At 39.9% G+C, this 26,663-nt stretch overlaps 1 protein-coding gene across 1 annotated transcript in view; it reads left to right on the forward strand.

Moving 5' to 3' along the window:
* GALNT9 (polypeptide N-acetylgalactosaminyltransferase 9) overlaps positions 1-26,663 on the forward strand; it is a 140,784-nt gene that overhangs the window by 106,979 nt on the left and 7,142 nt on the right. The window contains exons 7-9 of the mRNA XM_068412768.1: positions 19,111-19,296; positions 22,741-22,878; positions 25,559-25,654. Coding sequence (XP_068268869.1) covers positions 19,111-19,296; positions 22,741-22,878; positions 25,559-25,654 — 420 coding nt within the window. The remainder of the gene's footprint in view (positions 1-19,110; positions 19,297-22,740; positions 22,879-25,558; positions 25,655-26,663) is intronic.

Below are 26,663 nucleotides of genomic sequence, written 5' to 3' on the forward strand. Positions count from 1 at the left end.
AAATATACCTGTTATTTAGAAGGAACACTAGTGAAATCCAGTTAATTTGTCAGAGAAAGAGAAGTACTTTTTCTTTGTTCACTTGGACAAACTTTGTTCCACCTGAAGTTGGAACACTTTGACAAGTGCAGGTGTGGGACAGGTTTACCTGCAGAATTTTCTAGTGATCTCTGGCTACCACCTTTAGATGCTCCACTCGGTTGTGTTGCCTGTCTATGTGCATGAATGCAGGCAGATATTGAATGTATATGACATGTTCTCTCAGGGGAGCCGATGGTGCCCCTTGCTCATGTGTCTTGGTGCACCTGGGGCTGCCGGTGTTTCTCAGCTCCTGATTCCTGTCAGAGCACCAAGGAGGATTTCTCTTCAAAATAATGAAGGTGAAAAAAAATGGACTGAACACAAATTTTGAAATACTGAGCAGAACTGATGTTTCCTGGCCAGAAATCCTACAGAGACCTGCTAATGAGTAAAAACTCTCTGCCTGTTCTATGCAGAGCCCACAGACTGACAACAGCAGACTGCGATGGGATAATCTTTCAGCTAAGGCACTAGCCCAAAAATTGGAAGACCTGAGTTCATTTCTGTCTCTGCCATAGGTTCAGATGTGACTCTGAATAAGACATTTTATTTCCCTATATTGAATTTTTGTTCTATGGCAGATGGGAGGAAATAGTTCTCTCTGTCCATGTCCATCTTTCAGAGAATCTCTAAAATGCTTCTGGTATTTTAATATGTGCATGTGTAGCATCTGGATGTGACTGAAGCTTCTATAACTGCTGTCACATTAACAGCCACAGTACTCCTCATTTAAAAAACAGAAATTCACCCTTTCGCAGGTCCATGCCAACATAAATTACAGCCAGGCGTTTTGTTTCCAGCAAACCTAGGTAAAAATAGATTGTCTCCCCTTTGTCTTTATCCTGAAACAGGGATTACCATTCCCATAAACCTCAGCTCCATATTCAGTCTTCCCAAATCTGTCAAAATGATACAGGGTTGCAGCTCTTATCATTAAGTGTTTAAATGAGACTGTATCATTTTGAATTATAATTTACCCAGAATACAGGGCATTTGCATGACCAGCTCAAGCAGTGGTAATCTTTTGAGGATGGGGGTATATGGAGGGCAGAGGCAATGAACCAGGACTGGCACAAACACCTCTGGGATAAGCTCTTTACCTGGCCCAGCCAAAAGAAACCACGCAACCTGCCATTCAGTCTCAGCAATGGGACACAAGCAGCCACAAAGCCCTTTCTCCTGCAGTGTTACAGGGTACTTGAATAATTTTTTTAAACATGGCAACCTTCATATAATAATGGAGTTGCTCAGTATAGTTCAGTCGTAGAGCAGAGGCTGTGACCAGAGCTGGTTGGCAGTGACAGGAGAAATGGGGAAAGGAAATAGTTGTTGCCATCACCTGACAAAGCAGATGATAAGGCTGGAATTCCTCTGAAAACACCAGTGGTAGAAGCAGCAGAGCATGTAAACATTGACAAAGGGCAACAAGGCAGGATTTTGATACAGTGGACACTGTAGTTAAAGCTAGTGAAGAAACCCCCGGGGGACTTGACTGTGGTTATTGCTTTTGTCTTATTTCATCTCTGTAGAGGTATTACACTGCTTGTGACAGCCTGGCTCTGAGAGAAGATGGAAAGAGATTATTTAGAGGCAACGGGACAGACAAGTGGATGGTGTTCCACGTTACTCACAGCAAAGATGCTCCAGGGCAAAATTAAATGAACTGAAAGTCCAGAAAAGTGCCTTCATAAAAATGATGTAGAGCTATATTTTTTTCAAATTTTCTAATAGATGATAGGCAAAGCAACACAGCCCCTGTAATTGTTTTCTTATCATCCATATCATTTTATCAGAAAAGGTTTTTTAACGGAGAATTGTATTTAGGTTGAAAAATAAAAGTGGGAAGGACTCTTGATTATTTCTGTGGCAGCCCAAAATGTTTGTAACAAAGACTCCACAAATAAATAGTTAGATAAAACCTGGAGCTCAGTAAATGAAGAGCGCTTGTGACCCAGCAGGGATAAAACACATCAACCATGTGATGAAAGAATTACTTAATCCTGTGGCACTGTCCCTTTCAGTTCTTGGAAATTCAGACTTTAATGAAGCAAAGTAGTATTTAATGACTACTACCATTTTCCAGAAATAAAAAATTACTGGAGTAGTAGAGGGGTTGTTTTTATTTTAGCCAAGCTGTAGTTGAAGTGTATCTTTTGGAGTAAAACTATAGCAACTGTCTGGGAACATAAAATGCCATAGGTCATTAAGTAAACTCCATATTTTTTTCTAATGCAATACTTTCCTGGTCACATCTGACATCCTTTTGAGGTCAGTTTTGTGCTGATACCTGTATTTCATAACTGTGCTGTATATAACTGGCTCTGGCTTGCTCTGTTGGACACAAGTCAAGCAGTGCCATGTTTGTGAGCGCATATTTGCACTGTAATCCCTTTCAACATTTAGCGGTATGTGAAATGCAGAGGGGCCAAATTCTGTAATGGGCCAGGGAAGGATAAATAAGGGTAGAACTGAAGGGGAGGGATGAGCATGTTGTCTAAGTATTCTCTGAAATCCTCATCTAACATACCCTTCTATACCCTTTCCATACAAAGAAGCTCATGGAGGCAATGAGTTTTATAAGAACAGAGTCATTGAGAGGTGGCATGAAAGAAATCCATTGTGATTTCCTAGCTTATGAAGTTGGGATACTGTTCTCCCTGCTCACAGTGGGCATCTGCAGTCACTCTCAGGTGTCAGGATGAAAGTCCTTGGATAAGAGCAAGGAAGGATGATACAAGACTTTTCTAACCTCTGCTGAGCTCTGTCTTACAGTTGTCTCCAAGGGCAGGGACAGAGCTGCTGCTGATTCCCAGTGTGACAGGTGTCACCACGTGGTTCAGTGTGTGGCTGTCTGACACAGGGACGCAGAATGAGATTAATTTAGGTAAAATTCTTTAGCCTTTCTCTTTGGCTCAGCACGAAGTGGTGAATCCAAGGTGGAGAATGTGGACTTGGCTCCAAGTATGGGGCTTTCTTCTACATAGTTTGTTTTCAGACTGTATCTAATTGAAGGGTTTTGAAAATCTGTTTACAGCAGAAAGTTGGTGTGTAGGTTCCCAGCCTAGGAGTGAAGAATTATGATGAATGACTTATGCCATAAAAAGGCAAAAGGTAAATGTCAGTGTTTTTTTTGTAATCAGCTAATGATCTTTTAGTCTTTAATGGGACAGTAATTTTCCAATTAATTTTTTTAAAAGAAGAATACAGATTTGGCAAAAAAATATTATATCTGAATTTATCTGTTGAGAAAGGATAATCTATTAAACTTTTTTAAAATTACATTCTCAAAAAAAGAATATTTTCAGATGCTGTTAAAACACAGTGTTTTGCTTGATCTGAAATGAACTTTCTTTCCATATTTTGAGTTGTCAAACACCTTGAAATGCCAAGCACATTTTTGGTTCAAGTTGACACCATATCTGTGTATATATATATATTTAACTTCTAGAAATCTCTTGCAAACAAAGAACATCCCTTATTTGCTCAGCACTTTAATAACACAGGACACTATCTTCCCAATAAGCTGAAGCTAATATTTACAGTGTTCGATTGTGACAACGCTTTCAGCTCTTGGGAAGAATACTGCCAAACGTGCATGTGTATTTTCACATTCCTGTGCTAGGTGGAATGTGTCCTATATAGTTTAAGGAATAAAAATGTGCCTAGCAAACTATTTTACATGTCACCATCAATACATTTCTGTTAGTTTTATTATACAACAGAACAAAAAACAATCCTCCAAACAAAACAATCTGTCAACTAAAGCAAGCCTTAGTCTGAACCTTTGTTACTGGGAATAACTGGTCCTGAAGAAATGAAATTAAAAGAGCCAGTACAAGGCTGTGTCTGGTGGTACACCTCACTTCAGATTTCCCTGGAGAGGCAACAAATCTACAAGTTTGACAGCCTACTTTGCAGTCCTAGGGTTTGGAGATTCTTTGGCAAGCTGTCCGTCAAAATCACGAACAGCCTTTTTCTTTTGTGTTTTACCCAAATCACATCCCCTTACCAGCTCCTTAGGTGAGGTACTAAGCCATATAAAATAGCTTAGTTTGTCAGTCACTTCACAGCCTATGATCAATGCTTTTATCTGTCCATTAATAGTCTCAATAAAGCATTAAAACAGAGTGAATGACTAGAACATAATAGCACTTTCTTCTGTTAAAGGTTCTCTTCTCTGCCTTTGTGCCTTTCTTCTAAGGTACCAAAAAATGGTTCCAGACATGTACTGTCCTTTAGTCAGAAAGGTGAAGTCAAAGTGTGCTGTAACAGACTCACCAGGGATTTTTGACATTTTTTTCAAGTTCCTCTTGCAACTCAGGTAGCTGCCAAGGGTAGCTGTGCCTTGGCAAAAGGGCAGTGTAAGTCAGGGGTGTGTTTTTCAAACTTCAGAGATGTCTTTCTGTGTTGGACTTAGCCTAGATCAGAACTGACTTTCTCCTTACCAGGGAGCTTATTCCAGTTGTTTATGGGCAACTCCCCTCCTCCAGCACCTTCCTATAGCAGTGATTGTGTTTTCCCCAAGAGGAGAATCTTAATCAGGGGTTGTCATCTGAAGTAAATAAGCATCCCCAGTGAAAGTCATGCGCTCACACGTCTGCATCTTATGTTTATTTGGGATTTGACACTTACTGTATAAAACAGGACGTCATCTGAATTCAATAATCATGTGTTGGTTTAGTGAGCAGATGCTTATTCCCAACAGATGAACTTGTCCAGTATAAGGAGGTGATGATTTGTGGGGGTTTTAATATAAATTGCATGTTTAGTTTGCTGATCTGATTTAGAATGGGTGTGTGGGAAAGGATGTCTGGAATTACTATAATGATTTGTTAGTACTTCTACTGGCAAACTATTTTTTTTTTTTTTTTATTGCTTACCTCTGATGTTTTATTAATTGTCCTCCTAGAGATCAGTTTTCAGCATAAATTCTACCTCCAGCTTGAGTTCTGCTAATCAGAGTACAAAAGAGAATCCTTTATTATAGTGTCACCAGACTGGCTGGTTTCTGTACAGAAAGATGGGTTCACACTATTCCTTACAGCAGTATTATCTCTGCTGTACGCTTAAAGCACTAAGACTTAGTGAGATTTATGGAACTATTAAGAATGAGCTATCAGGTATATCTCCTGGATGATAATATTCGTTGTTCTATGTTCACACAACCGCTCCCTTGGGAAGGTCATAGAGGAGGAACAAGATAGAATTAATGCTTTGAAAAACAAGAGTGCAGCCCGCACCATCAATACCTCTGCAGGTCACAGCTGCCAAATGTGAATTTAAAGAGCGCTCTCGAGAGATGGAAACTGTCACAGCTCCCCAGGTGCTGAACATCCAGCGCCAGAACTCAGTGAGTTGTTTCTGCTCAGTTCTGCCATTTTTTCCAGCTACATTTGTCTCGCTTTCTTTCCTTTTTTTGTTGGCACTGCCCTGGAGATGGTTATGTAGCAGGGCTGTGGAGAACCCACACCTCTCATCTCATGTAGCTTCCTTCAGAGGTCCTGGTGCACAAACATCTCTGCTGGTGATTCTTCTCAACTGCCTAAATGCGTCACGTGCCAGTGCTTGAACAAACGGGTCTTTTGTATGCCAGCCACCAAGAAGCCAACTGACAAAGTTGCCTCATCTATGGTGGCTTTAAAAGGTGGCCTCTGAGCTCTGTGACTGTCCGTGATATTGGTCTGTACCTGTAACACCAAGTCCTTGTGATTTCTTGTACCCATGTTCAAAGCTGAATTCAAGCTGAGACACCAGATGTCTTCATGGTCTAAAATATTAGTAATTAATCTCAGTTTGTAGTGTTTCTGCATTAGAAGAAGCTTTTACTTTAATAGCCTTTTTTTGAAAGTGTTATTCTAAGTAGATCAGCATGCTAAAATTTGCATTGTAAAAGATTGTTTTGGAACAAAGCAGGATCTAATGAGCATATAGTAAATCCCTTGGCTCTGCAGCAGAGTCACAATAAGCATAATAGCTCTCACTGAATGAATCCCTTGCAGCCTAAAAGCTTTTTTCTTTAAAATAAAATAGCAACCCTGCAGGATTTAGTGCAGACAATATGCAAAGATCATTTAAGGGGCTGTTGTGGAAAAAGAAAACAAATGAGGACAACTCCACTTAGGGTCCTTTGAAAAGACCCTTTGTGATCACTTTATTAGACAGTCTGTTTCAGTATTTTCTTATTCAAGAATGACTTTATTCTAATGGAAGCATCAATAAATTCCACTCTTTATTCTTCCTCCCTGTGGTCTCAGCTAAAATGCCAGGAAGCATTTTATCATTTTTCAGCCTTCTTACTGAAGGTGGAACACGCAGTAAGTATTATTTCTTTAGCAAAAGACTGCAAGTGTGAACTAATGGTATTACACAAGAAAGCTGACAACTCACTTTGGGGAAAAAAAATTGAACAGCTTTTGCCTTTTACTTTCATCCTGGCTTACCTTAGGTAACAAATGAAGGGAGATGCTATTAGAGGTTCTGCCTAGTTTTACGCTGATGTGTTTGCCTGCCTGTTAGAAAAGGTGCCTTTGAGTTACACACTTGCTGACTGCCCTTTCTGCAAAGTTAGAAGTGGTTTATCTCCTAGGCGTAGTAGGAAAGGCACCCTAAATAGTGCCTAAATACTGTGAAAACCATTTCATTTGCCATTTTGAAGAAAGTTAATTGAAACCAGACAGTTGAGACAGTGTTGAGAGGCTGCCCAGAGAGGTTGTGGAGATATTCAAAAGCTGCTGGGACATGGAGGCCCTGCTTGAGCGGGGTCCCTTCCGGAGGACCCTTCCGACTTCAACCGTTCTGTGATTCTGTAATTCAACTGCCATGTACACTGATGTATATGACTCTCAACTTGCTAGATCATCTTCTTCTCTTGTTTTCTTTATGAGTTCAAAAAATTTAAATTTGAAATGTGGTGTTATGAGTAGACCAACCTCAGGAGTTTCAAGTGTGGGTGTTTTAATTCTAGCACCTGGCTTTGGCAAAGGCTTTTAATTTTGCTTCTGGATTGGAGGTCTGATTTTTGCTTTAATTTAGTCAGAGGAAATAATCCCTGTTCACCTGAGATACCAAATTAAAATGGGAAGGGGTTTGAAACATAAAACAACTCTTCCCCTCAAAAGTTCAAAGACTGTCCTCATTTGACCACAGATCCAAAGCCCACACCTGAACCTGATGCATACAAACCCCATCTAAATATGTCAATCTTTGGCTTTAGCTCTGTCTCAGAGATGTGTTTAAACTAGTTCACGTGATGGGATTTAACCAAATCTGGTCCTCTGTACTAACCACTTTTCTTCCCCCATTGAGATTAGTTTCTTGAAGAAAAGTTGATTTCTGAAGGAGCTGTCCCTTCATGAACAGGGTCCATAGGTGTCCACAGGTGACTGCCCTGGCTAGGGCAAGGGTGGAATTGGCCTCAGATCAATAGGACAGTGCCATGCTACATTATCTGAAGGACTGATTTTTGTTAATACAGAGCCTTGTAAACCTCAATGGAATGAAACTGCTAATGGGACAAAGGCATATAATGACTAAGTGCCAGTTACTGTTTTTAGGTAAGACTTTCCAATAGGAAGTCAAAGGTTTAGAAAGCAATACTACAAGTATCAGCATGGTTAATAGACTGAATGCCTCTCAGTTTGTTCAGGCAGTGATCGAGCAGCTGAATGACTGAGGAATATACTGATCTTGATATATATTAGTATAAACTGAGACAGCAATGACAATTGTGGTCAATGTGGTCAATAACTATTTTATAAGTGATGTTTTTTAGAAAGTGCCCCAGTTCTGTTCTCTGTAAGTTAGTTTTATACTCATCAAGATATTTTTATGGAACATGTCAAGCAAGACATCCCTACTCTGACCTTCAGTATTCTTACTAATCTTCTCCTGGCATCTGACAGTGTGCTTCAACCTGGTTTGGACTGCTGCTATGCTCAGCTGGTCTAGTCTTGAGCCTCTTTTAAGTAGTGTCCAAGTGATCACTGGACTATGGCAGTTAGCATGCTGGTTCTTGTGTTTCAGAAACTTCTGAATTGACTAGTCAGCATAATTTGGTGGTTTGGTGCAGGTTAGTAAAGCGCAGAGTCTGGCAAAACAGGTATTTTCCTAAGAACTTAAATGCTGCAGGAGCTCAGCTGCAGATTTTCTGATGTAAGCTTAATGTACGTATGTCTTTATCCCTTGCTGAGACTTGAATTTAGAGGGAGATTTTCTCTGTGGTCTTTTGGGCTAAGTGAGATGAAACAACCTAAAACAATCACATGAACGAGAAGTGAGGAACAAGGATGACAGGCTGGTCTTTAATGCTGATTTGTGTATCCCATGTGGATTGTATTTTTCCAAGGCCAATTTGTTGAATTTTAACAGTTACAGTATAAACAGTGTCTGTGCTGGCAGATTTGCAGAAATGACTGATGGTGGTTCTGTTGAAAAGTTGAGCAAATTTGTAAGAAGGCAGAAAATGATTCTCATTAGATGCATTCTTAAAGAATATGTTACGAGGAGCATCTGCCTGGGACAATTACCAAACTGAATTAGGGATACCAAATGGCATTTACTTTGGGCAAGGAAAAATGATTGGAGCTTGCAAAAAGCAACATATCTGGTATTACACCATGAGAGGTTATCTGCAGCCTCTTTCAGACTTGAGAGGAATTCAGAGGAAGTAGAATTATTATCTCTAGTCTATGAAGTTTAAGGGTGTGCCTCAAAGCAAACTCTTTTCTATGCCTGTCATTTACGTGATAGGAGCCACTAACATCTCCTGGAGCGTTTTGAGGTGCCAACGTTCATTCATTTGCTAAGAAAAACAAGTCTTTGAACATTAAAAACTTGCCCTTGGAGAGGCTGTCCTTCCGCCCTATTCCCATTCCTCAGTGCTTCCTCTCCTGTCAGACCCTAATGCCATCCCTAAGCAATGATGTCAATGAGGCTGATGGTAGATAAACAGTGCTTCTCTGCACCTAAGCTCAGCAACAGAGAACGTACCAATGTTTGCTACACACCATGCCTGTGAGCTTTCCTGCTTTGTTATTACCTGTTAAGCTGCCGTCTCCCAAAGTTCTGGGAGTGCTTTCTGGGATTAACAGATCACCTCCCCCATCCTTTTCCACCTGAGGGACGTGCTGACAGAGATCATGCTTTCAGCAGACGGGTGAGCCGCTGTCCCCTTCATGGCACATGGTACACTGCTGCATCTGGATCCATCAGGATCAGTGAAGTCCCTGGAAAACTCCCCCTGGTGCCTCTCTCTGGTGGCTACCCAAGGACAGGCAGGCATCCAGGGGACTTGTGCCCCCAACAGGAGATGTCAGGATCACCAGAAGCAGACTCCACTTGGCAGCTGTATGAATCCTAGGAGCTCAGGTTTGGGAATGAGGAGCGGGCTCCAGGGCCCAGTGATGGAAGTCTGGTATCTGCGTAAGCTCTCCTAACATTTCTTTGAGTACAGACCTGGCTGTGTTCTGCCATCATTTTGGCCTCGTGCTTAACGCCTGCTATGCTCTCCTTGGCTGTGAAGCCTTCTCACCAGCTCCACGGGGAACAGTCCTATCAGAGCAGGTGTCCTTTGATCAGTATTGCTGCAGTTATAGATGAACTTCCCTAGTGGCAAACAAGAATTGCTGAACCACCTTGGTTTGGGGTGATGTTTTCGTCTTTGCCATCCCAGTTAATGTGTATTTGAAATCCATATATAAAGTACGGTCTACACAGTGTTGGATGTCCAGCTAGCCTATATGGTAGCAGTCTGCTCTTGTTTCTCTGAAGGTTTTTTGCAATTTCCATCCCCCATCACCAATACATTTCAGACAGTCTGGAATTTGCTTTGCAGAAGGGAATTCTACTTCACCCAAAATAATCAGCTTCTTCCCTAGACGTGCTTTTCACAAAGGTGCAATGTTATTTGTAAAAATTGTGCCAAATACAGAGATAGGATTAGTGGTTAAAGTATATGGAACATTTTTAATATCATTTTAAATCCTATCTTCTATCTTCCATAGCAGCTAGTCTGTTAATTTATTGGACTTAGTTCTTTGCACGCTAAGTTTATCTTTACAGCAAGATAGCAGTTGCTGAGTGCGAGTTTCTCTAGAACATGTTTCAGTTTCTTCACGCTTATCTATTTTCTTCTATAAGAGAGTTAACAGAAGGGTTTTATCTTCTCACTATTGTCACATCTGAGATCATAGCTGGCGTGAGGTTCTGTATAACCTCTAAGAAATATGTGAAGGACAGCCCCTAAATTTGCTACCGAAGAGCCACCAGAGAAATTTTTAAAATGTGCATCAGTTGAGTGTCTCATTGCAAATACATTACGGTCCCGTTGCCTTTTTTCTCTGAAAGTAATTCATCTGTAAACATTAGAAAACCCTGAGGGAACAAAACTAAGAGGTCAAACCTCAATACATTCTAACAAATTTTAAAGGCTAATCAAGTATCTCTGAAAGAAGTTTTTTACTTCCCTACAAAGAAAAAGTGCCATTTTCAATCTGCCGTGAAACCTCACATTAGATGACTCTACAAGAGGATCTAACACACCCTTGAAATCTCTCATAATATGTTCAGGAAAAGCAGCAAGCTTCCAAGTATTCATCGTTGGGGCAATTTAAATATTAATAATAATAAATAATAATAATAATAATAATGTGAGGTAATACTAGTACCAAACATATACTAAAGACTCACCTGACTGTGGCTGCTCTATCCTCCATGTCTGTGCTTCTGTCTTCAAATTAAATTCATGTTGCATGAGACAGGGAAAAACCATGAGGAGAGCCCCAAGTGGAATTCAACCCTCTAAAATCAATAGTCCCTGAATGCTGCTGCATGTTCCCAGCCTTACAGAGCAGCAAGAGCAGTGGGGGCTAGGTATGTACACATCTACACTAATAAGACTATCCTAGTGACAGAATTAGCTTTTATGTGTGAGATTTTGTCACATTGCCTATGTATCTGCTATTAGCAGATTATCTATAAACTGTTGTTAGCAGGAGTTGAAACCAAAAAGGCAGGGACTGTAACAGAGAGAATGTCATAATCAGTCAAGCAAGGACCCTTTTGGGTCCTGTAATTTGTGAGAATTGGTCAGAAGTTTATCCTGAAATAGTTGACAAAACATATGATCTCTGGATCTTGAAATGTGATTTCTTTTTTGAATTCATTTTTCTTTGGCAGCTAAAAGTCTCTCTGCTGTAAGCTGTTTTGTCCCAGCGTGGAAATATTTTTACTGTATAAGTGCACCATTAAATAGCACAGACTATTTTGAGAGCCGAGAGCTGGGACTTTTTTAAACCGTAATTATGGCTGCCTTTAAAGATGATGATAAAAATGTAGCTGATGAACAAAATGAGACCACGTGATTAATTTTTCCATATGACGTGTTTGATTAGGACAGCTCCCTAGTTTCTAACAGCTTCCTATATGAAATGAAAAACAGAGAGAGCGCACTTTATCTAATCTAGCACATCTGATTAAATATGACTCTCTAGTCAGCACTGAGAATATGTGGAAGAAAGAATACCCACAAAACCCCATTAGAAAAAAAAGAAAATGTCAGGCTATAAATTACTTTGAAAAATCATTTTTTGGTGAACTATGTAAATTGTCAATATCAGAGATACAAGAACCATAAGTGTGCTATATTCGTGCTAATTTTTTGTTTTTAGAGTGGGCACTAGAAGAGTTGCCACATCCATTAAGGACTGGAGGATAACTAGAGAGCTCCTGTGTTTCAGATGGAAAAAGATCTTATTGTCGTGGTTCAAATTTATTTTGAAGAATCCCTTCTCATTTAGACCTTGTTGGTCCGTGGCTGACTGGAAAGAGGCTGAAACTACAGCGTTGTCTTCCTATGCATGTTTTTAATGTTAAGAGTTATCTTTCTGTTTGACTTCAGAGCAGGGATTTTCCTGAACTCTGCTGTACACATGGATTTTATTTTACACAGTGGTGTTAAAGGAGCTGAGAAGGGCCTGGCAGTACCTGCTGCTGTGAATTTACTACCTGGGCTGCGTGTCCTCCTGCCCTTCAGGTATTGCAACTTTTCCCAGAAAGTACTTAGACTTTTTTTCACCTTGAGGAACCATGATTTAATCACTCTGTCAGATCCCCTCATTTGGACGGTCTGTTGCAGTGATTTAAAGCATCTTTACCTCCAGGCCACATGCACTCTGAGAAGGACTGTCAGCCCAGTGGCCTCCTTGAAGTTTGATGGGCAGTTTTTTGAGGCTTTTCCAGCTGGTAAATTAAAACAAAAATACTTCTGTGGAAAAGGCTGTGCCTTGACAAAATTTCTAAATGAGAACAAATACCTTTTTTTAATGTTGTCAGAAGATTGTGTTTTGCTATTTTTGCAACAAAGGTTTGGGTTTTCAGTTTAAACTGACCTTTCAGATTGAAATATGATTATATTAAAGAAGCTTTTAACACTGAACAAATCTTTTGAAAATCATCAGTGGTTCAGTTTAAGAAAAACATTTTGGGGTAGATTTTTTGGGGGGGGAGGAAGGTGGGGGTGACAAAGAGCCTGTGTTTCAACTAGTGAAAACATTTAAGATTCATGTTATTGACAATTTAGGTCAGCAAAATTTCTGAAATATGGAAATTCTTTCATGATAGGAAAATCTTTTCCGGTCCTGCCGTAGGTGTGTGTGGGTAGTCTAGAAGACACCCATCTTTGGTAGGCTTTGCTTTGAAAATTGAAGGAAACCTGAGATCCCTGACTTTTAAGAATCCTCATGCTGGGACATGATAAAACAGGGATATCTGAGCTGCTTTGAAAACTCCTCCATCTCTTCTGTTGGCTTCATGCAGAAAAGAAAGTCTGAAATCTGAAAGGCCACTTCTATGAAGTGCTGCTCAGGTGGAGTTCAGAACTGTTTTTATAAAAACTTCAGAGTCTGGTTCTAGCTTAAGGTTTTTATTTCAGGACGTGCTGAACATCCACCTCTGAAGTGCTGCCTCTGACAGAAGCCACTGCAGAAATGCCTGGTAACATGCTCTGCTGGGCACACTAGAAATGAGAGGACCCTGCTGCCACATGCATGTTTTGAAGCTGATTCTTCTAATTTTCTTACCGCTGGAAGATGTAGACAGTTATTATTCCTTTCAGCAAAGGGCCACTGAAATGTCTGCAAGTTCTTGGAAAGAGATAAAGCACAAAGCTGCTGTGCCACAGTTGCAAGTTGCATAGTCGTAGTCCTTTCTGGCACCACCTCCAGAGAGCTTGCTAACTATGAAAACTGGGCTCAAAGTCTCAGATTATTGCAAATTTCAGTAATTGCTTGATTTCCTATATTATAAAAGAGCAGGACTAATCCCAGCTCTTTTTTGGAAAAACAAGCCAATGTTTACCCGGCTAGTTTTAAGAGAGGTAGAGCCCAACGTGTTGCAAACACCTGGTTCACTCTGTGTTGGGAGTTGCTTTGGCGTCTGTAAACTTGCAGTGTTGAGACCAAGGGACTGAAATGGTGTGTCCATGAAAAGAGGCTGTGAAATTGTTAGCAAAGGGTAATTGCTTGGAAGCAAATCCCCCCCATGCTGAAGTCTCCTTTCTACTATTACTTGTTCCTTGATACCTCATCCCTCCAGCTGCTTGAATCAAAGGTGTATTTGATGGAAAAAATAGTTGCAACAGACAGGGTGAAGCTTTTATTTTTCTCTCTCGCTGAGCACCGAGGTGTTTAAACTGCAAAATTCACAGCAGGATACAAAGTTCTTAAGGATCATGATCTTTCTTTCCAGTCTAAGTTTTCTAAGTTGACAGTTAACTGTCTCCTCAGTTGTACCTTCATAGCAATGCCATTTTTATTTTTACCTACGGATTTTGCTTTACCTGGATAATTTGTACCAAATTAAATAACCATGTACAGTCATCTTAGGGCCTATATGTTTGTGGGTTTTGACTGAAACAATGAATAATCTCTAGTATTAGTCACTTGTAGACTGCAGGCACTCTCTTCTCCTGACACTCCTAAAAGCATGCATAAGAATGACCACAAGATATTGGAATTTCATTGCCATTTTTTGCATGTTTCACTCGTTAATCGGTAAACACGTACTTTCAAAAACCAGCACAGCTGAAGGTAACGTGGGGTGCTTTTCAGTGTACAGAGCACTAAGTCTCCGGGGAGTGCAGAGCCCTCCCTGCCACCAGCATGAGCGCCCTGGGAGCTGCAGCTGCCCCGCTGCAAATGGCTCCCCTCGATATCAAATCCCCTGACGTTTTTGAGCTCTGACATTCACTCAGCAGGCTATGATGCCATTGGAAATACATCTCACCTGCAGAGCTGGAGACTTTCAGCAATGTTCTCTCTGTGTATATTGCCATGACGTAGGAGTTGATTAGCCCAGCGGTCCAGCCAGCTCTACGTCCTGCTTCAACAGTGACCAGGCTGCTTGTTTGACTTTTTTTTTTTTTTTTTGAGGTACAAAACTGTTTTTTCACCAAAAAGGGCCAATTGGTTTGATGAATTTAACATTTCACTTTGCTTTGCCTCCTTTCCTCATTCCCAAAATACCTGGATTTTGGTCAGAAGTGTTGTTTTTTCTTTTTGAAACTGTACTTCCTAATAATTCCATCCAAAAAAGACAGTTGTTTTAAGACCTTTTCTGGATCTTTTTTAGGAAACCAGTATTTTTTTTTTAAATCCTATTAAAAATCTTAGTTTGGAACTTCAGCAACAAGTAATTGTGGGAAAATATATTTCCTCAAAAAATTTCTTCTTCTTTGGCATGAGTTAAAGTATAGCCATTTATTAGCCTTTTTAAATCACATACTTGACCAGAGAACTTTGGCGCACTCTTTAGGTCATGGTAAACAAGACACTGTCTCATCTCAGTTTCTATTTGAATATGATGTCCAATTGACTATTGTATAATAAATGGTAAATACTTTTCTATAGGACAGTCATATCTCAGGTGTACAGGAACAGCTAATAATTAGCGCCAGTAAATCACTGTAGCGCAAACCAAGAACATTATCATTCAGTTTGTAATTTACCCCTGATGTGGGTACTTGTTCTTCTTAATACTTAATATGTCTGTTTATAGAAAAGTTGATTGAGATAATTAGCAGTAAAAATGCTAAGGTAACACAGCTATGGTAACATTTATATTGCTATCAATTTTGTTTATAGCAGCCTAAAGAGCAATAACGAAATTAGAAATTAACTACGATTAGCAAATAAATTGAGTGTCTCTTGGAATTACTTGATCATGTCTTAAAATGTCGCACAGTGACACTCATGGAGGCAAAGCCGAGTCCCTGGGCTGTAGCAGCTGCGCAGAGTCGAGGAGCACACAAAGCACAAGCCTGTTTGCTGCTTATCAGCTGGAGCTACTTCTGTGCCCAGCCCAGGGCATCTTTTGAGCCTGTATCTACCTTCAGTGGGGCCTGGGCTGTTACCCACAGTACAGGTTTGATGAGTGCATTCTGTGATGCCAGAAACAAAGTTTACTGTTGGGGAATTCCCTCTCCATGGGGGGAAGAGAAGCCTGAGTGTGCGTTTCAGTGAGGTGCACCCTTGTAGGGAGAGTCTCATAGAGACCGTTCACCTTCCACGTTCTCAGTAAATGAACCTTGAAACACACATTTAATGTTGGCAACTCAGTATGAGAGGAATAACTTGGGCTGGAAATGTGTTGTTACCCCAGAAGTTGTCATAGATATGGAAGTTGGTTTCCTCTGATCGCCTGAAAAGTGTCAAGTTGGAGGGATTTGGGCATCATTTTATACTCACAAGTAGAAATAGTTTGCTTCCCATAGTGGGGCACTTTAAGAACTCTGCTTGATAAATGCTATGTAGATGCACGTAATTATTTTTCTGACATAATTTCATAGTTAGATGTGGAAAGGAATGGGTTGTTTACTACTGTTAAAATTGGTCATTAAATACAGTTTTGAGGATGAAAAGAGGAGGAGAATCAACCAGTTTCAGGGGCAGCCACTGACTCACATCTCTTATCTGTTTAATGCAGTAAAACTTTCCTCATTCTTTCATCCTTTTTTGTATTTCAGAGACTTCTTGTAGTTAGAGGCAGACAGGCAATGGCTTTCTGAATCACGTGGGTCTTTCAATTGTGTGTCCAGCGGGGAGAAAGTGCTGCTAAACCTCCCCATCCTCGTGATTCAGACACAAATCTTGAGTCTTCATCTAAATCTCACGTGACTATTCTTAACTACTGGGATCTTGTCTGGTTTTGGATGCACATATTTAGTTGTACTACTGAAACTCTGATTTTGTGTAAGTTTAGGTAATCATTGGGCTGGAAAGTGAGAGGACAAGAGCTTCACTCTCCGTACTTAGCAGTGCACTGCAAGGGTGTGGGTATAGAGAGTCATGTCTGTGCTCCATTGAACAGCAACTAATCGTTGTGAAGTGAAACAGGAGACCTTGTCTGGCCTGAAAAGAAATGACCCATAGTTGAGCAGCTGTGGCATTTATCTGGGATATGGAGAAATGATGGTGCGATGATTCTGATTCTACGATGTATGCCTGGTGATACACAACTACCTGACTGCCTCATCGCCCCATACGCTGTACATCCAGTTCTCCTTCTCTGGGACTGGAAATCCCACCCTTATCCTGGGAAACATCCCCAACTGGTGTTAAAAGTTACATATTCCCGGGAAAAAAAAACAAGTCACCTGGGGTAAATCGGCGTCTTCATAGGAAGCAAAATTTCCTTGATTATTTCCTGGCTGTTTCCTTCCTTCTTACTCTTCAGCAGATTTTGTCTCTTTACAGAGCAAAATGGGACTGAGGGGTAGGGGAAAGAAGGGACTGAATGTAAAAGTAAAGCGATCTAGACGACTGCAGATGGGGCGGTCACACCACAGTGCAAATTCACACTGGCTGCTGAGCACCGAAGATCCTGGCTGACAGGGTGAGCAGAATCTGGCCTGAGGCTGCTGCTGCCTTTTTCTGTTGTGTTTTCTTCAAAGCCAGGTGTCTGAGTTCCCTGTAGATTTCATCTGGGGAGAATTTATCGCTGATAAATAACTTTGTGTTGAATTTACAGATGAGTTAAACTGTTTCCTTTAATGTTGCTGTTTAGTACCTTTTTCTTTTCAGGTTTTCATGAGCACTGGCATTTGAAGGAAATAAATCTGTCGCTCAGATAATGTATTTGCCCTTGGTACCAAGTTATATGTAAATAAAAATTACAAGGTCATTAGCCATACCGAGAGAAAGAAAAATGTGCTGTGCATTAAATAGCTAACTTCCAGGATGGGTTGGGCGAGTAGCAGTATACTAAAGTGTACTGCTTGTTTCTCCTTCTGGCCATGAAAATCAATTAATTCCTTTCTTTTCTGTACACTTCCCCTTTGCACTGGAAACCCTCAGCATATGTCAGTCCAAATTTATGATCAGTGTGTTTTTCAGTGTATTTCATTCATCAAATGCAAATTTCAGTGGCCAGTGATTTACAACAGAGCTGTTCGGAAAGCAGCAAATAAATATTACCTAACAAAGTATTAAAAAAAAAAAAAAAAAAAGCCAAACTGAAGGAGAAGATTTTATCTGCCACTTTCCCAGCAATTTATCTTTGTCCCTGAGAAGGCAGGTTAGGTGGAGAACTGTCCCAGTGTTGTTCTGGAATGCGTCTTGTCTGGGAATGAGCTCTTATGCTCAGTAAAAGGCAACCTTGGAAAGCAATGAATTATTGCTTATATTTTAATATCTTTTATTTATTTCAGCTAGACTGTAGTACTAGGTGCAGACCTGAGGGAACTGAAACTCATAAGCTTCACTCACTCTGCATCACTCCAGATCTCACTGATGCAGAGACAAGTCCTATTTGTTTCCCACCATGGAAATCAGACAGTAAACAAACAACGAGAAAAAATTGCACAGTAATGGGTACAGTGGTGTCTGGGAAGGCTGGGTGACACAGTCTCCACTCAGCCCCTTTTATCCATCTTCTTCAACTCAGGGGTAGAGAGAGAAGTGGTCATTTATTGCTTCTCATGTGACGGGGCTGCAGGAGAGGTTTCTCCTTTCCTCGCTGCCTGGCAGGTAAGCAGCTGAGAGGACGCAGGAGCACTGGGTGAGGAATGCGTTCGCTGTGCTCACACCCGCTGCCAAGTGTGGCAGTAACCCCTGTCGCTAAATAAACACACATTTTGGTTAATGGCAAGATTCGCCAAGACATCCTGCGCTGAGAGTCATGTCTTTATTCTTGGGTAACATTTCCATGGGACGTTCTGTACCGGCCAGGTAAGTCAGTGCCCGTTTCTTACGGATGAAGGTAGGGCAAAGCGTGTTTGTGAAGGGAGAATTGCTGCGCTGAAAATCAGTGAAGCCTGCAGGGGCTAGATTAGAAAAAGAAAAGAAGAATTGACTGATACGCAATCAAAGTCTAAGTTTCTATAATGAGAAAATAAGTGTGTTTCCATGCTCTTTTCTTCTGTTGGTATTGTGCATGTGGGTAATTTGTTTCCTTCTGTTTCCCAAAGGAAATGTTCAAATCCCCACATAAAAGGCTCTGGTGCAGAATAAGTCATCTGAGATGCTTATGTACGCTAAATGTGTATCAGATTTTTTTCTGGCAGTCACATTTAAACTACTAAAAGTTTGTTAGTTGATTTGGAGAGCTGATACAGTAACCGCCACATACACAGTGCCAAACGCAGCCAGATGATACAACTGACTTTTGTTGAAGTTTCAGTAACAAGCACAAGGTGAAATTAGTCCCTACAATAAAGGTTACCACCTTATAATTTGTCTTCTGCCTAATGGTTCCAAGAACAGTGGCATTATGGGGAAGGACTTGGATATTTATGGCATCTAAATTTATGTACCTAACACAGCCAGCTGCATTCACCTCGGACTCATCCATAGCCAATGTGCAGAGAGGGGTTTCACCCCCAGAGCATGTAAATCAGGCGATCGTTGTGAATCGTCGATAGTACCCATCTTCGACTACGGAACACTCTACATACAGCATCTGAAAAGAAGCAGTTGTATCACCTTAGAAAGAGAGGGGAAAAAAAAAAAGTAATTGTTTTTCCTCCAACTCTCCCAGGTCTGGCAGTGCGGAGGAAGCATGGAGGTGTTACCCTGCTCTCGCGTGGCACATATTGAACGCACAAAGAAACCCTACAACAACGACATTGATTACTATGCAAAGCGCAACGCCCTGCGGGCTGCTGAGGTCTGGATGGATGACTTCAAGTCGCACGTTTACATGGCGTGGAACATCCCCATGGCAGTAAGTACGGGTCACGCTCCCTCCTGACCAGAGGCAGAAACGTGGATGGCTGTTCCTACTTAGCTCTTTGAGGTGAAGGATGTCACTACGGTTGTACAAAGTGGGCTAAGCTTAGGGGGAAGAGTGCATGTTGGTGCATGCTTAATACAGAGAGTTCTGCCGTATAAACTTTCTTCCTCAGTTTAAGTTTTGTTGTATGCTCAGGAGCAGTGACACAGATTTGTAATTTAACTAGAGCATGATGTTTCAGTTTTATGTGCTTTCTCAGAAGAAGTCATTAATTTGGGATGCCATTAAACTCTGAGGTGTTCATATGCTACAGTGGTGAGGACTATAGAAATGTCTAAATAAATATCATTCATCGTGAGACTGAGTAGACCTCACCAGCATAAAAAACAAAGTATGCGATAAAAGAATCACGCGTTAACTAGGTTTATTGTCTACAGGCTGAGAGTTGCAATGTGGACATATTGCGTTTCTCACTGTGTATATGAATTGTAGATGGCATGTGGGGACCTCTAGGAATCCATGTAATATAAATATTAGATAAACTGGAGGTTCAATTTATCACTTTATTCTGTAAGTATATCACATGCTACACCTCCACTGAGCATAATTCTTGGAGAGAAGAGAGATATATTATATCCCAGTCAGGTGAAAGCTGACTGCTGCTCTATTCTTTAGTGGTATTTGCATCCAAATTATTCATGTGAAGGGGCACAGGGCGGGCAGCTGAGGGGAAGCATACTCCGATCTGTAGGTAACGATGCTTTAGTTAACTCTGATATGAAAGGTTTGTCCAGAGCTGACTGAAGTAAATGGAAACAGGAATGTTCCTATCGGAACAGGAAAATACGCCAACCCAGCAGAGTCTTTGTGAATATTCAGTTATGACCTAGAGTCCATCAAAGTCATGGGAGTCTTGTCAAAGACTTCATCAGATTTAGTCTGTGTCCTAAATATCTACTTGTGCTTTGGTACCTAGGTAATATATCAAACCCCATTTTTGTTCATTCCCGTTGTAGTTTTGAAAATGCACATACCTAAAGGAGCAATGTTACATTCTTCTCCGTGTGATGTCTGAGTATGTCAGATGTTCACACATGTCTGAATTTCACTTACTGCTCTTCAGTATTGGACACTCTGTGCAAGGTCTCTATGAAGATGTGTTTTGGTGACTTCTTTTGGCATGAGAGGTTATTGCAGAGAATTATTTTGCCTTAATAAAAGGCAATACTGCATAACTTCTTTCCCACACAAGATTTCCGTGATAGCTGGAGGAAGACAAAGCAGTGTCCATCTAAGTTTTTAGAGGCATTTTGGCCCTGTCTGCATCCATTTGATAAAATAGTCAGCTTCAAATAGGAGATGAAAAAGTAACCTTGGTAAACTTGTTTGCTTGATGCTGTCTGCAAATGAATTCTGAGAGAAGACAAGATATTTAAATAAGCCTTTACATCAAAACATGATTTCCTTTAATCTCTCTGAGATTACTCATTGATGTAGTTTTCTGCACTGAGCTATACGGCAGTGCTTAAAAAAAAAAACAAACAGGCACATCTACATTAGAGACATAAAATCAGCAGAAGTACTGAACATTAAAATTTTCTTTCCATAAAATAAATTGATTGATAAAATGTGCATCATAAAAATAACCCCACTAGCTCTCAGGAAAAGGAAGCTAGTGTTAGTGTTCACAGAGTTATCCCACTGTAGTATTCAATCTAGATGACTAAGAAGGACTGTACTCTTATAAGCCGTAAGAAAAACCTTCTGCAGGAGAACTAGAAACCTTACTGCCTGGTTAAAAAGACTATGTCCACATACTAAATTCTGTGGACACCTCATTCTTGTACCATCACACTGTAACCCGCACGTGATGACTGCAGCTAATACAGAAGTAAGCACAGTATTTTCATAGCTGCTCAATTTGCTGCTCTTGTGTTCTGTAGAAATGGCACCGCAAACAGGGCGCTGCCCCCTTTTAGAACAGGGCAGAAAGGAGGCAAGTAAAATAGAAGCTTTCTTCCATATCAAAACCCATCCAAATTAACCCTTTCATAACTCACACCATCTTTTTCACAACTCATTCCCTTCCAAGTTATTGAGGATCTGTGCCTAATGTGTATCTCGATTAGCAGATGATCTTTGCACACATCTGCAAGATCATATTCCTATAACCTTCAGAAGCAGGTCAGCACAGCTTTATTTTAGTTAACCAAATATTTAATATGCCCCTGCTTATGATCTATTCCTTGACAATTTTAGAGGGAAAGGAATCTTATATTGAATGATTTATTGTACTGAGTGCCTCCGAGAATTGCTCTCCTTCCACGTAGCCTGAAGTAGTACATAAATTAACATTCATTTGGATGGATGCTGCATACAGAGCTCATGACAAAGTACGCATCAGCAAGCAGCAGTGAGCATAGCAAAGTCTTCATGTGGCAAATAGAAAAACCTGCTCAGTATTACACTTGTATTCTCTCCTGAAAACTAGGCATCTATTGGGGATTCTAATAAACCCTGAGCTAAGATGTGCTGCTGTCTTGTAACCCTGCGTTAGACATCATTTGTAAAACGTACAGAAATCTTTCTGGAGGAAATGTACAAGGCACTTAAGCCAGATCCATGCAAAACTCCCCAGTTTCAGTCCATTTGATTCATACAGTGTCGGAAAAGATTTTTAGATGAGGTAACTCTTACTGTCTCAGTGTTGAACTGTGACAATTTATAATGGTTTAAATCAACAGACCCTACCTCAGGACCTGGCATTTTTTAAATGGCTGGGTTTGATCATCTTGATTTGACTCTTCTAGTCTGTGTTTTTCGTGGGATTTGTATTCAAACATGAATTAAATTCTGAAGTAGAATTATAAAGAAGGTTTTGTGTTTAACTGCATTTTATGGCTCAAGTCTGCAAATGAGCTCCACTTCCCGTACAAACTGAACGCTGGGCTATGCAAATGTTTAATGGAGCTTAATGACTTTTTGAGCAGCTCTGCTTTGAAGCTTTAACAAGTCTGTTCTGATCTCAGTTACATTAGTGAATACCCAAGGCTGTTACTAGAGTAAACCATGATCAAGCTGCCATATCTTAGATCAGATTTACTGCCTAAATTCCTAACAAATCTGAAAGCAAAGGAGTTCAGCTTTGATTGCAAACATTTAGAATTGCTGTAAGTAACAACATTCTTATTGTATTCTTCTTATTTTGATTTATGTTTGGTTTTTGCTTGTTCGTTATCCTTTTTCCACTGACTTTCATTAATATTTATTGTCTGCTCTCAAGAGCAGCTGTTTGAAGAGCTGCTACTTACAAAAGAGAAAGAAGAGAGGGAAGTACAGCTTGGTATACAAAATGAACTCCAATTTGGTTTCAGTGAAGAAAATAACTGTAAAGTCAATGCAGTGAAATTCCTTTATTCTTTCTCTGCTTTGTAGAACCCTGGAGTTGACTTTGGAGATGTTTCTGAAAGAATAGCTCTACGACAGCGACTGCAGTGCCGGAGTTTTAAGTGGTACTTGGAGAACGTCTATCCTGAAATGAGGGTTTATAATAATACAGTCACTTATGGAGAGGTACTGTATGTCTCTGAAAATACATCATGGCTGCATTAGAGCAGTCCTTTCATCTTAGTGGTGGGTATCGGGATGTACAGAGCAATTTCAGGTCAGCACAGTAGTAGTAACAGAAATGTCCTCCCCTACTTGTGGTCAACACTAAGAAGTGTGGCTTTGAGAAGCATTATCCCTCTCATTGGAGCATATCAGATGAAATTATTCTCACTAATGATGATACGCAACCTCTGTGGCCTTTCATTTTAAAATAGAGCAGCTCTGAGAACATAAACTTGAGGTAATTGTTTTCCCAAATAGGATGCCACAGACATCATCAAGAAAACATCAGCAGTCAAGAGAGCTAAAATAATTACAGTTAATGACAACAGTTGAGTTTACTGAATCATTTTTAGGTAAAGAACCACCCCTTTTTTGGGTTTTGCCGAACTATTTGAAGGATTATGATCATTTTATTAATTCATTTTTGCAATCCTCCTTGTTCAGGATAAAAAGCAACATAACCTTGTTCAGATTATGAGGTGAGGCTACCATTTGGCAGGTCTTTATCTCATCATGAAAAAGTCATTAGAGGAAAAACAATTATGCTGCTTTGTGCTCAGAATCTGTATTTTCATTTTCGCTTGTGTACCAGTATTGAATAAGACCTTGGAACACCTACTCGGAGATAGCTGAGTGGATAGATTACTTAACCCTAATAAAATGCTGGATCCAAACGTGTTAGAAATGTGTAGATGTTTCAGTTCACCTCAGCTGTCTGGATCATTACTTTCTCTTCTGTGAACTACATATGCTTGACCCCAATCTTTAGAGAAGTCAGACATGCCTTGTGTAACTCTTAAAACCTGTATCACATGCCTGTAATATAAGGACTGCTGTCACTTATGACTGTGAACTGGGGTGAAGTTCTAGGAGCTCTCCTGCTGCATAATATTTTTAAGATTCTGATTTAATTGTCTACTTGAACTACATTTAAATCCAAAGGCAATTTATTTTCACGCAAGACAACTAGATGGACATTCTTCCTTTCTGTTCCATTTGATTGACTTCATGTAAAAATAAGTCAGGCACTTCAGATATTGATACAAAGTGCAAGTTTTATTGCATAATATCACTTTGCATCCTAATATAACTATCCCTGGCAGTAACTGAGGAAAGACGTTTAGTAAATTCAACAGGAGCTATTAGTAACTGTCAGCTCTGAGAAGGCTGTTAACTGCAAAGAACATCGGCAGTACTGCCAATGTTGTGTCAGTTATACCAGACGGTTAGCAAGCTGGGCTCTAAAAAGAAGTTTGTTTCTGTTGAGTGGTTGCATAGAAGGTTCTTGAGTGAAACAGGAAGTTTAGTGATGCAAGTATCTAATTCATTAAAATTTATAATACAATAGAGCCACACAAGCTATTTAGCTCGTATAAACTGGCATTGTTCCCTTCAGTCTTACATGCCCATAATGAAAAAACTAGAGGCTTCATCCTAAATGACATCAAGCTTGTTATTAAATACTTTCTCTTCTGGTTATTTTCCTGGAGGAAAAGATGTCTGGATTTTAGTGAGTTTAAAGGAAAATAAATGTATTGAGTAGATGTGAAACAGATTGAAACAGCAGTAAAAATATATTTCCTAGTGACTCAATTCACATTTTTTTAAAGCCATGTCATAAAGCTGTCTTCATCTTCTTTAGCCTTTATAGTACCCAAGTCATAAAATAAACCTCCTGAAATTTAATTGTTGGTGAGCCACCTTATCCGATCGGATTCCCTGTTACGCTCGTACACTATAATGTGAAGGATTATTTACTGATTTTTCTGACACCTCATCCAGCAGCTTTTTCTATATTATGGGGTCGCCAGGCAAATACTTTACAGTCTAAGCCAAAACTGACCTGTTGACTGTTTCAAAATATCCATCTAAATAACTTCTTGTTTAAGATACCTGTAAATTTTTTCTGTGTCCAAAATACCTGTGTAATACTTCTAGCCTGAGGAGAAAGGCAGGCCTGAAATTTCACAAGTGCTCCAGACCAGTTTTATAGACTTGTAAATTCTTCTTGTCTGGGGAGGCACGTGATTTTTTACCTCATTGGATCTCTGAACCCAAACTTTAAATATATTGAAAGCCTTCCAAGACTGGTAATTATTGCTGTGTCTGTTCACAACGATGTGCTTTACGTCACTTCTGTACATAACCATATGCTATATTCTCAATTCAAATAAAATTTTTTCGCAAGCTTTTTTTGTTTTTATATAAGCAATAGGAGCAAACAAAAGGGTGCTACATCCAACACCAATCCTGGGTAGTTCCTGTGCTGTTTGGTGAAGTTGCATTCTCAACAGATGAGGTCAAAATTTATATTTACACAAGGGTAATTTGGAGCAAAATGTGGCCTGGGTTTCTTAGTGTGAATTTTATGGGGTTTTGATCCTTCAGTAATTGCTGAAAATATAACTCTGACCCAAGGTCTGTAAAGACAGCAGGTTGTCCAAATAATGTCTTTTCCTGAAGCAAATTCACTATTGGCATCCTGTCATATCTGGAGAATAAGTGTGTGTTTCTCAGACAAGAACAGTTCTACATACCAGTTGTTTCAATAGCTGTAGTGCAGCTAAGATTTAGCTAGGCTGGACTTGTATTGTATAGATTAATTTCTAATACAACTGTTTTCTTTCTGACCCGGTTATAGGTGCGTAACAGCAAAGCTAGTGGCTACTGCTTAGATCAGGGAGCCGAAGAGGATGACAAAGCAATCCTTTATCCATGCCATGGAATGTCCTCCCAGGTAAATGGTTAAAATCCCATAATTAATGAGAAACCTTTAACATACAAAATTTTCAGAAGAAACAAAAAGGAATTTGGTGCATTTCAGTTTGGCAGTATATTCTTGAGTTGCAAAGGAAAATACCTGGCTTTACTCCAGTCTCTTTGGGTGTTCTTTCCAAGGTTGTGCAGCATGTGAATCTATACATTGAAGATGCCAGTTAGGAAAACAGATAATGATAATTTGTTTTCATAACAGAGAGATCCACCGAAGATTGATGACTTCAGATAGTTTGTGTGAGTGAGCAGCCCTTCTCGTTATGACTTGACTTATTCTAGGAATAATACCTCTTTAAATTAACTGTTCATTGGTCAATAGGTTCCTGTGCAGAAATGATTTAGCAAGCTGCTAATGTGATTCCCCAAGTAGGCAAAAAGTTAAGCACATATTTAACATCAACTTCAAAGGGAGTTAAGAATATCTTTTAAGTTAATACTTTTCTAAAACAGAAGATTTCTTTTTTGTCATTCCCTGTGCATATTATTATTTTCTTTACAGATATGTGAAGATTTTAAAATGACATTTCTTCTTTTCCGTGCTCGTAGTGATGTTACTTGTTTTTTAAATACAAGTTGGATATTATTTAAATCCAGGACTTGAGCTTCTTCTGAAATGTAATTCTAGTTTCTTTTGAAGTACCATCTAAATCTAAACTGCATTAATGAACATTCTCATGCGTAAATAAACTCTGACCTTATCACAGACTTAACAATTATCTGAAGTTCAGTCATACGTATATTGATTTGGAGTCCTGCCTCGTACATCAGTATGGAGGCATAACAAGTAGCAAAATATAAATATTGCTTATTGTGCTTAATTGCAAGCTGGTGAAGAGTCATACCTTATTAGAGCAAAGTGAGATAGACAGTAATTCCTCCTGACAAAATGTCCACCTTTGGCAGGATCATTATGGAACATTTGACTGACACTTTCCTAATAGAGGTGGGAGGAACAGCCTTTGAGTATGGTA

This window comes from Nyctibius grandis, chromosome 14 (genome assembly GCF_013368605.1).
Source record: "Nyctibius grandis isolate bNycGra1 chromosome 14, bNycGra1.pri, whole genome shotgun sequence".
NCBI lineage: Eukaryota > Metazoa > Chordata > Aves > Nyctibiiformes > Nyctibiidae > Nyctibius > Nyctibius grandis.